At 36.6% G+C, this 11,875-nt stretch overlaps 1 protein-coding gene across 1 annotated transcript; it reads left to right on the top strand.

Annotated features, from left to right (window-relative positions):
• Positions 1-2,066: 2,066 nt before the first annotated feature.
• On the top strand, positions 2,067-3,036 carry LOC117174527. Its single transcript, XM_033363727.1, has 4 exons — positions 2,067-2,182; positions 2,289-2,408; positions 2,504-2,653; positions 2,881-3,036. The coding sequence occupies exons 1-4, from the start codon at positions 2,138-2,140 to the stop codon at positions 3,034-3,036; spliced, it is 471 nt and encodes a 156-aa protein (XP_033219618.1). The 5' UTR covers positions 2,067-2,137.
• Positions 3,037-11,875: the final 8,839 nt, after the last annotated feature.

Here is an 11,875-nt window from a genome sequence, read left to right as displayed (position 1 = left end):
TGGTTATGTCTTGAGTTCGTCTTCAAGAAATCGATCTCTGGCTGCGTCTCAAAACTGAGTCGAGACATAGGCCTTCGTCTTACTTTTGTGGCCACGACAAGTAAAGCGGCGTTTACGTGTCTTAAGTCGAGCCTTGCCTTGGCTAAGACGACGTTTACTTGACTCAAGACGAGCCTTGTCTTGACAGAGATTATCGAACCTTTTTTGGCTCATAAATGAGATTAAAATCAATGAATGAAAAATTTGTAATTATTAAATTACTTATTTTTAATTTAAAAATTCAGGATCGGTGGGTCTGAACGAGTCTAACCCTTAAAAATTTTATTAAAAAAAAAAGTTGTAACTTTCTAGAAGGATCTTCTAGCCGTGAGAATTACGTAAAAACAAAGAACATTTTCGGTATCATCGTCAAACAAGTATAATACAAATAACAATCCGTAAATAAGTTGATTCAATATGTATATTGTATAAAAATATACAAGATTGTTTAACCATAAACAAAGATTAGCTTTTATGGCTGCTACAAATAATCTTTTTGTTAGAGCAGGTATACGCTCGAAGTTATAAACCGCACGTATTGGAGTCATAAAAATACGACTCAAGAGATAAATTTATGTATTTAGACATAAAAAATTGTCTCCAAGACATGAATTGAAGTCTGCCTCCGTCTCAAAACTGAGACATTCTCAAGTCGAACTTTTCGACTTCAGCATGTCTTGATTGGGGGCAATTCAAGTCGAACTCAAGTCGAAGCATTTTTATTCGGGAGGTCTCTAGTTAACCCTCGCGGATTAGTTCCTATGCAGGTTCATGTACAGGATCCTAAACAAGTTCCTGTACACGAACTCGCGTCTCGAATGCCCCTGTAAAGGAAACTGTACTGTGCAGGTTTGTGTTCAGGATGCTCCGAGGTTCCTACACAGGAATTTTCAACTGGGCGTGTTTTTAAAATACTGTATTTATGAAAAAATAATTCCCTTGCAAGTTGAGTTATCTCAAAGTCTACTGCAGATATTTTAAATTTTAATCAACTTTCTTCTCCTCCCATTTACCCCTTTTTATTAGCATAGACGCCAACTATTTTTAATGGTATACAGTAATTTCTTTTTCCTTGTTTGCAGTTCTATATATAAAGCTGCAGTATGTAAGGAAATTATGGTCAATTCTTGTTTTTAAATATTTTGTTATCTTTAATCATTCAGAAAGTGCCAAGGGTATCAAATCTAGCACATCGAGAAAATGTTGAGGTCTGAGACAATCTTCCTTCTTTTATTCTATTCATTTTGAAAAGTTGGTATAAATAGCCGGGATTCATCGAGGCTTTTTCATAAGAAATTTTTCAACAATCAATTCACTGTTCTAGTTTTAGTCATTGTGACAATTCGAAAAAATCAAGATAAGTGCTGTTGTTCTCATTATCACATTCGTCGGGTTCCTGCCTAACTATCGATTGTAAGTGTAATGTCATAGAAGTAATTTTTAATTTAAATGTGTTTAAATACATTTAAATACTTTCCTTTCATGTAAGATAAAAGGGGAAATTTTTATTAACAATCGATTATTTTATTCGCTGAACGATTCCTTTCTATCTGCAACGAATAAACTTAAAGTTGTTTATTTAGAAAGTAAAATGATCTACTGTTATATTTGGTTGAAACATTTCGTATTACCATTTTATTTGATAGAATGTGATAAAATTACTAATTTAGCAGTCAGACACAATGCTAATAATTGCATTAGTAAAATTTGTACTAATTCTGATTTAGAGAGCAATTTATAGAATTTATCATTTATCATATTGTATTATCATTCAAGAGTAAAGGTAACCACCAAACCATTTTCCAAATCCAATTTCCACCTCGTTTTCCGAAATTTATTTACTAAAGTCGTTTTTTAAAACATTTATATATCTTCACTTTAAACGTAATCTTTCTCTAAATTAATCAGCTGTCAGACTTTTATATCATGATAATTTAATCATTCTTTCCCAACTCGTCTCATATGAATTTCTCTTGCGTGAACTACATAATCATTCCATTTTTAATGAGTATTTCTTATAAATAGTCAATTTTCAGATTGAGATATAGTACTTCTGGTTTATCCAGTAGATTCTAGATATTAAAAGAATTATTCGATCATGAAGTGTGTGGTCTGCTGCTTATTGACTTTCTGTGCCTTCCGAGTAAGTCACTCACACATTTTGTTTAAATTATCAATTAAAAATTAAGCAATAGAATTTAAGGTTTAATATTTTCGTTTTATTTTATCATTAGCTTTTATCTTTACAGATTGTCTTCACAATGGACGAGGTGAAAGAGAAAATTCCACTGGAAAAGTCCAATCCAATTTTATACAAAACTGTGACTAGGATAGCTGACATTTACCGTGAGATAATCTCTGATGTTAATGTTAGTTGGCAAAAACAACCTTTATTTCCTAAATGCCTGTTTAATTCAAAACGTTTAAAAAAATCTGCAATTATTTTGTTTTTCTTTCTCACTAGCTTGTAGTTGGAGGTACGATTTATAAGGAGCAAATAATAGAGCAATGTTGGTTAACTAATACATACAACCAAGTCAATCAAAATTATAATGCCTATGTTTACAAATGCAATATGTGTCATAAGAAAGCTGCTAAGAAATTGTTTTTCAAGGTAAATACAAAATATTATTTATAATGTTCAAACACAATCAATTTGATAAAAATCAATATTACTGAATATAATAAAGAAAATGTTTTTTTTATGTTCGTCCATAATTTAATCAATTAAAAAAATACATTTGGCTTTTTAATGCGGTTATTCTCAGTTAAGAAATCAGTTATGGGGTTCATTTATACAGGAAATAAAAATCTAAAAAAAATATGTTTCTTTTTTTACAGTCTACGAAAAAGTGCTGTATTAAAGAGATTGCTGAATTAGAAAATATGAGAAAAATAGTTAAAGCTAATTTGGAGAAATGCAAGGCACATTACATTAAACAGGCACAGGCGGCTACAGGAACAGGGCCTACAGGAGCAGTAAGAATCAATAAATAACTGTAGTTGTATATGCATCAATAAATAATTTAAAAAATTAAATTGATTAAATCGAACTTCCAATCTTTATCTGCCTACACCTGCGTGCTCGCAACTGGTCCTGGGTATCCATTCGTAGCAAACATTAGCGAATTCTTGGACGTTCGTGGTTCCACCTCTCCAACCCAAACACATAGGATGATACCAGTCCTTGCTATTGCTTCGTGAAAGGGACCTAATTCTTTTTGAATGAAGATCATCAGTTTGGATTTGTTGATAGAGATGTTGAAGCCTTTGGATTTTTGAAAATTTTAAAGAATATCCAAACTTTCTTGCAAGATGTAGATGCATTCCCCTAGATCACCTGAGGTGAAATGGATAACAATGTCATCTGCATATTGTAAAATTTTGCATACTGGGTGGAGATGATTGTGTGAGTCCAACATATAAATGTTATAAAGAACAGGGCTCAATTCACAGCCTTGTGAGAGGCCTCTGCTGAATGTATATGGTTATATGTTTTTATTGTTGACTCTGAGTAATGAAAGCAAGGAAGCTTAGATGGGCGGGACATGTAGCTAGAATGGGCAACGATAGGTCGGTAGCGCAAATCATGAAAGGGAAACCGAATAGTAAGAGACCACTGGGAAGGCCGAGAATCAGGTGGAGGGATAATTTAAAAAAAGATTTGGTAGAACTAGGATATGATTATAATGAGTGGATGGATGATGCACAGGATAGAGACGCGTGGCGGTCTCGGGTAGATGAGGCAATGAACTTTCGAGTTCCAAATGCTGATAAATAATAATAATAATTGTTCACTCTGAAGAATACCTCTTTATCTGAGATGAGATTTTTAAAGAATTTGAAATGTTTCCATGGGACACCCAAATGGGTCATGTCATTGATTAGAATATCAGGGATGACTCTATCACAAGCTGCTTCAACGTCCAGAAATATGGCTGCTGTGTATGAGTTATTGACCAATGCTATATCTGCTTCGGTAGAGAAAATGGTGATCCGGAAAGAAACCACTATCCAATATTAGATTATATATGTTTAACAGATGTGTTAGATTATTTTCTGGAAGGTTTTGAATAACCTGAAAGTTGATCTTATCTAGTCCCGGGGAGGACGTGCTTTTAGAGGCGGCAATGGCAAGATGTAACTCTTGTATATTAAAGGGTCCACTCGGGAATTTAGAGATCATAGGGTTAGGAATGCAATCGGAGTTGGCGTTGCTTGTAGCTTGAACAGGGGGTTAGTCCGGGAGAGGGGGCGCAAGGGGGAGAGGTTTGAGGGGGGTAAGCTATGGTCACCAAATTTTTCTATGAATTTTTCCATCTTTTTGACCGTTTCTTGATTAACCAGGAAAATGAAAGGAGAAGGGTTAGTGAGAAGTCTGTGTCGAAAGCCGTGAATCTCATTCCAGAAATCTAAAATTCGGGAAGTTGAAGTAAAAGATTCGCAAAATACTCAGAATACGGATAATCACGTTTTGGGACATAGGCAAATGATCACTACCCATCTTATCCGCCTCTACTCTCTAGGAACACAAAGGCTCAAGGCTACCAGATACCAAGGAGAGATCGATTGCAGATTTCGATTGATTGCACCTGGAAAAGTGAGTGGAAGATCTGTCATTTAAAATAATGAGGTTAGAAGCTAGAACTGCAGTACTTAAATTATTTCAGCTGAGCAGGCATTATCACGTCCACAGGACTGGTGATGGTAATTGAAGTTTCCGCCAATAAACAATACTGGGAAGTCATTAGAGAAAGAGTCAAAGAAGGCGTTCCAATTTATAGCGTTAGCTGGGGCTCTAGGATTTCTATAAATATTAATGATCAATAATTCACCCCAACTATAGGGAACAAAAATAGCCAGGGTGTCTAATTGGTTAGGAAATTCGAGAATTTTCGATTTAGAGAAAACAATATCATTTCTAATAGCAATGATAAGACCACCACCAATGTTGATAGGGCGGTCCACTGCTAAGAAGAGATAAGAGAGGATCAAAGCCTTGGAGGAGATTCATAAGAGATGATATCATTTCTCTGAGGTCTTAGTTTTTAAAATCGGTGGAGGAGGAAGGAGGGGAAGGGGAGTTAATAGGATGGTTTTGTAGACAGACACCATTTCCGAAAGGGCTACGAGAACGAGATTAAAGATGAGAGGAGCATTGTGGTTCAGCTTGTGTTTGCCATTTTCTTTGTGAAGACGGGGGAGAGAGTGGGGTTGTTGTTCTAGAGTAGGAGGGGTTTTTTTAAGCAGCTTGACTATATTTTTGGGAGAATTCTTGACCAGAAGAGAGATTCAACATCAGCTTCTCCTAAAGATGGAAAGTTTAAGAAGTTAAAATAAGGTGAAGAAGAATCTAGAGAGGATATCAAGTGCGCAGCGATGGCAGAGTCAATATTTTGGGATTCCTAGGGAAACGATTTTTCTCTTTTGTAAAGAAAGGCGGCTTTTTTATACTGATATCGTGTAGTGCAGAAATTCTGCGGATTTCCTTCTCATCGTCGTATAAACAGTCAACAGCCCAATGTGGACCTTTACAGTTGATGCAGATGGGAGATGAAGCTCTATCAGGGCAGTGTTGGTCTTCATGAGGTTTTTCCACAAAAAAAGAAATCTAGGGTTTTTGCACTGGGCTTTCACGTGGCCATGTTTAGCATAGCCGTAGCAGAGTTTTAAAGGAAGGATTTAGAAAGAGACCTTATATAGGATATAGTAAAATTTGATGTCCTGAGGAAGGAGTTGTCCATCAAAAGTAACTAAGACAGTTTTTTAAGGAACTAGGTTACCTTTTCGTCCTTCTTCGAAAATCTCAAAGGCTCTAGAATTGTAATAGGGGAGATAGCGTTAGCTTTTAGCTCGTCTATAGTGAGGTCTGTAGGAATTCCCTTAATGACTGCAATACGAGAAACCCTGTGGTTGGGAATGAATGCGCTAAGACTGGGGCATAAAGAATGTAGGTTATAAACTATGCGGTTGGCGCCTTCACCTTAGTTGAATAAAACGGTAAACCTACTCTTCCCTTTTTTAAATATGTAACACCACATTATGAAACGCTTTGTGTAGAATTTTGCCTATGTTACAAGAGTCCATGGGATTTTCTTCCTCGGAATCAGCTTCCGTAGAGTAGGGGCCTCTATTGGAGCGAGAGTACTTATTCTTGCGTCTAGGCGATCGAAAGGAGTTTGGAGTTGATTTAGACTCGGTATGTCTAACTTTGGTGATAAGTGAGTTGTTAACTTCTTTAATTGCATGGCTTTTCCTTTTAATACCAAGACTCGTTTTAACAGCAGTGGAGAGATGATTTTGATGAGAGGGGTAAGAATTAAGAGAGCCCTCGATTTCTTTTAGAGCCTGGTTAAGGGTCTTCTGGTTTAGGAACGAAGTTTGATTAGTTTCCATAGTTTCATCACTGAAGGTATTATGAAGGTAATAGATTCCAGCCTACGTGGAGCTAAACACAGCTTGAAGGCCTTCTATGCCCAAGATCAACACATCCTTGTTAATTGCAACATCTGTAATGTGCCCGTCAACGGACCCCATGCCCCGAAAAACACGCTGGCCGCAAGCAGCCGGCACAACAGCGAGACACCCATCTGAACGATTGTAGCATAATAAGAAGAAAAGTACACTGCAGACAGGCTCGGAAAGTTTTCATTAGAGATAATAAGGTGGTCCAAGAGGGCGAGAGAGTGGCGCCAGTAGGTGAGCCGAGAAACTCCAAGACAACGCAGGAGCTTATGACAAAAGTAGACAGTACTATTGGCGGTTAATCGTGTCGTCTGCTTCAGTCACTTCTAGTCAGTGACAAAAATGTCGCAGGAGAATCGCTTCAGTTCGCTGTCAGTCAATCAGTCAATCAGTCAATTAAGTCATACGATGCGTAGCCAGGCGCTACGAAAATTTTGAAGGAAAACAAGAGGAAGCTTTTATCTTTCGAAGAGAAATATAACCTTTTAGACGATGTTAAAACAGGTGTCTTAAAACAGTCTATTTTACAGAATTTATTTTTAGGTCGAGAATTTTACAAATCTTTAGAAGAAAACTCTTTCCAAGACCGATTTCAATAACTTATAAAATAATTAGATAAATTGTTCTCTTTTTCGATTATGATACCATTCACTCTATATTGCGTAATTCGATAATACTTTTCTTAAAAAATTACAAATTTAAAATGTACTTACCTACACTTTTCCTTCTCAAAATCTGTTCACAAATTTTTCAAACAAGTACCGAAAATACTGTTTATATATTTATTTCGTGTATCTTTCGTATGATGATCAACAAAGAACAGAACCTCTCTAACTTGCGTCTTCTTCTTCTTATTCCTTTCTGGCTTTATGGGCACTGGGCACCAAGTGCCATTATCACGAGTTGATTATAGGTGTCAGTATGGTATGTGGTTAGGGTGGGTTCACAAGGTATGTCGGGGAATTTGAAATAAGAGATGAGAATGGGGTCTAGGATGTTTTAAATAAATATTTTTATAGGTCGAAGCCAGCGTGTATGAAAAAATTAGCTATCAGGTTTAGCACCTCCTGATCATCCGAAAAAGCAAGAGCAGTTATATTATAAGGTAAAAATATTTGTCTTTTAATGAGTTCTGATCGTATTTGTTCAAAAATAAGGGCAGTTTCCGAGCAAGAACTAAATATGTGGTTAATGTTTTGATTTCCATAGCCACATCTGCATTCGGGGGAATTTATTAGATTATATTTTTGATATAGGAAATCATTTGTTCTAGTGTCGCCAGTTCGAATTCGGTTTATTATTTTGATTTTAATTCTTGGTAATTTATATTTATGGAAACAATGTTTGGTGATTAGGTAATGTGAATATAAATGGAAGATCTTACCAATTTTAGTACATAAGTCATTAACGTATAATGTGAAATCTTTCTGTAATAAGTTGTTTATGTATAAATTATATGTCTTTGTATGAAATACGATTATTTATTGTAAATTTATTGTTTTCAGCTGCCGCTGTAAACTGACTTGGAATCCAAATTATGATTATTTCGAAATTAGCTTTGTTGAGGAGGAAAAGTGATTGTTTTAGTCTTAAAAGTGATATGTTATCGGTATTTTTTAGCGGGGCCAGGATCGACAAAACCGCCCGTCTAGAGTCAGTGAGAATAATTGATTTCTTTTTATTCGTAATTTTTATGATTTTGATCGCTTTTTAATTGCAAACAATTCCGCATGGAGCACCAAAGTTAGTCCATTTAGTCGAACGGACTGTGAATAATTACCTGACGGCGAGACAAACGCTGCACCACATTGGGATTCCAAAGGATTTTCTGTGTTTTCTCTTTTGGATGCATCCGTGAAAACTGGACTGAAGTTCGCAAATTTGTTTAAAATGAAATTGGTCAGCATTTGATCCGAGTTGGTAGATTTTTTAATTGTGCACCGAAATCGAGATCGATATTTGGTTCAAATGTTAGGATTTCTGTAGGGAAGTTAAAAATTGCGTGGTAAGGGTGTGAATTAATTTTTGTTGAGGTGTATTTATTTACTACCCATTTACGATATATAAAAGGAATCTTGTAATTTGAAATTTTATTTTGGGCTTGAATTGAGTTGTCCATGCTTCTCAGTTTGTTAAATACGGGTTTTCATTTATAATTTTGGATTTGTATAAAAACCTGTCCGCTAGCATTTTTCTTCTTAGATTAAGTTGAAGTTCCCCGGCTAAATCAAGGACCGTTCTTCTGGACGATGATCGCATTATTCCTAAGCTTAATTTTAGTGCGGCGTTTTGAAGCGAGTATATCGTTGAGAGGAGGGTTTTGCTTGCATCTACGTAACACTATAATCCTCAGTCTATGCAAGGTCTGATTAGACTTTTGTAAATTTTAATGGTGATGTTTGTATGGGTACCTTCCCTAATCCCTGTAATCGACTTTATGATGTTGGTTCTGGTAAGAATTTTCTGCTTCAGTGCGGTTATGTGTTTTCTCCAGGTTAGTTTGTTGCCGTAGGTCAATCAAAGCAACAGGGCATCAGTTGAACATTCGATTCTAGTGTCACCTAGTTGAATAAAGTTTTCCTTTGGATCAAACTTTCTTCTTGAGAAAATTACAAACTTTTTTTTCTCTACGGATATTAGTAGGTTTCTTGATATTAACCAGTTGTTTAAAAGTGTAAGTGCCTCTGTCAGAGTGATTTTGAGTTTGTCTATGTCTTTTGTATTACAATAGATTACTATGTTGTCTACGTACATTACTATTTTGCTGTAAGGTCCTATGTGGCTTAGAATTTTTTTGAGGTAGTAATTGAACAGCTATTACTGTACATGTAAATCAGGGGCCAGAACTCTGGACACGTGTGCACATTCACTGTAAGTACAATAAACGTCTAATATATTTTATTGTTTTACCTAACTGTCATTGAGCCTTGAGAATCTTTAGCCTATTTATCACATTACAAATTTAAAAGGTACTTAGCTATACGTTTCCTTCTCAAAATCTTTTCACACATTTTTCAAAGATGTAACGAAAATACTGTTTATATATTTATTTTGTGAATCTTTCGTATGATGATCAACACAAGAACACAACCTCTAACTTACGTCAATTTGACAAACTTTCTCACTCGCACACTTTTCCATGTATAGGAGGAGGACACCTGCGCACTCAAATCTAAGATCTTCCTGTAATGTGCGTATCACTTACGGTAATATTTCTATTACCAGTTTCAGATGGCTTCCCACTGGCAGTTGAGCCTCCTTATTATTCCTTCGCGGTGTCACCAAACTTTCAGAAAACAAAAGAATTTTATACAAATTCCTGCTTTTTAACTGCAAATAACAGTTTCGAGATCATTTTTTTATTATGGTATTCTGGAATCATAAGGATCATCTATATTAAAAAATATATTATAATTTGCATGGTATGGGTGGAGGAGCGAGGTGGAGGGGTTGCCGGAATAGAGCTGTAGTTTGTTCTATATCGACTAAATGGCGCTACTTCGTTACTTTACTAAGTCCACATTCTTTAACATGGGACTGTACGCAGTGTGAACTATATATACTACACTGCTCTCCCAATATACATCCCCTTGACGGCAAGCCTTCCAGGAATTTTCGCTGATGGCACGGCATCCAAGGGGACGATAGAGATCAGCGGAGTTCTGCAGTAGAGTAGCCAGAAATCAGGCAGAGCGCGGTTACTCACGTGCATTTTACACTTGATAATATGTATTCCTACAAGAAATAGTTCATACGACCCTAATTTGTTTACGTTTGAGAGACTCGCTAGTTACACGAAGGCCATTCAGGCCAAGCCCGAAACCTACTGTAACTCGCAAGAAAAGTGTATTGGCATATAGGCACATTCCGGAAGACTACACTATTTCTGCCCTCGCAGCTGTTTTTTTAAGTCAGTTAATATTTTAAACGCTTAGCGTTCAGATGTTTTAAGAAGCACGAGATATATATCTTTAAAATAACCGTGCTTTGTTTCGACCTGTTGTTGGCATCTTATCTGCAGTTACGGAAGCATGTTTTGAATTTTAGACTAAATCTCGAGCGCTTAGCGTTCGGTTGGTTTGACCCGCGCGTGATGTATATCATTGTAATATTATCCTCCTTTGATTTTGGTCTTACCGGGCCACCGCTTTCAAAGTTATAGCAGTGACGTTTTATTAAATTTAGTTCTTGAGTGCTTAGCGTTCCGCAGTTTTGGGATGCTATAACGAATATTTTCCCACACCCAAATAGTCTTGAGAGAATGTTCGCTATGTTGTGACTGAATTTCCCTACTTCAACAAACAAGGCACAATTTAAACTCCGATGGCGACTTTCGAAGCATTAATCTTCCGCGCCAGGTATTGAGAAAATATCGCCTCATCGAAGAATAAATTAGCTTAAGTAAAGAATAATAATGTTAGTCCTAGGAATGACCGGTTTAGATATAAAAAAAAGAATTTAAATAGTGGAGTGGCGTGGGCGATGACCTAAAATCTTAATCACGAAAAAGGGAGGGATTTTTTGCTGCCAATGTCGACATAAATGACCACAAAATAGATTAATATACAGAACAAAACAAATTCTCGGACACTATAAATCCCGTTTAACTAACGCTCTTGGAACAGTGATTATATTTACTAAAAGAAAAACACTCCAAAATATCAGAACTCGCGTCCATCTACAATATTTTTAAGTTGCATTACTCAAGACTCGTTACCAAACACAGCTTTGATCGATTGATACTCAACATGTATTTACTTTCACCAAGATGTTACGCGTTTACAAGTTACAGCACTGAGAAGCGACTAACCTCCGAGTTTTTTTTAATATGGACAAATCTGAATTTCGAGTTTTGATCAAACACTACTATCTTCGCAAGAAAACGATATCCGAGACCAAGGCCAAGCTGGATAAGTATTAACTGGACTCTGCACCGTCGATTGGAACGATTCATAAGTGGTTTACCGAGTTTCGTTGTGGCCGTACGAGCACAGTTGATGCTGAACGATCTGGCCGCCCAAAAGAGGTCACTACACCAGAAAATGTCGAAAAAATCCATGACATGATGTTCAATGATCCCAAAGTGAAATTGAGAGAGGTAGCTAATGCTGTAGGCATATCATTGGAACGTGTGGGCAATATCGTGCATTCAGTTTTGGGCATGAAGAAGCTCTGCGCGCGATGGATGCCGCGTTTGCTCACAGTGGACCAAAAACGAATTCGTGTGACAACTTTCCAGCAGAATTTAGCATTATTTTCGCGTAAGCCGGCCGAGTTTTTGCGCCGATTCATAACCATGGATGAAACCTGGATCTACTACTACACTCCTGAGTCAACGCAACAGGCAAAACAGTGGGTTCCACCGGGCCAA

The sequence above is a fragment of the Belonocnema kinseyi genome, chromosome 6 (genome assembly GCF_010883055.1).
Source record: "Belonocnema kinseyi isolate 2016_QV_RU_SX_M_011 chromosome 6, B_treatae_v1, whole genome shotgun sequence".
In the NCBI taxonomy this organism is placed as follows: Eukaryota; Metazoa; Arthropoda; class Insecta; order Hymenoptera; family Cynipidae; genus Belonocnema; species Belonocnema kinseyi.
Note: the sequence above shows the minus strand (reverse complement) of the source record. Positions and strands in the feature narration are given on the sequence as shown.

Excerpts from the sequence above, each read along its gene's own strand:
- LOC117174527 (XM_033363727.1), top strand. The coding sequence starts at position 2,138 with ATGAAGTGTGTGGTCTGCTGCTTATTGACTTTCTGTGCCTTCCGA. Across the intron at positions 2,183-2,288 it reads TGACTTTCTGTGCCTTCCGA|ATTGTCTTCACAATGGACGA; the intron begins GTAAGTCACTCA and ends TTATCTTTACAG. Across the intron at positions 2,654-2,880 it reads CTAAGAAATTGTTTTTCAAG|TCTACGAAAAAGTGCTGTAT; the intron begins GTAAATACAAAA and ends CTTTTTTTACAG.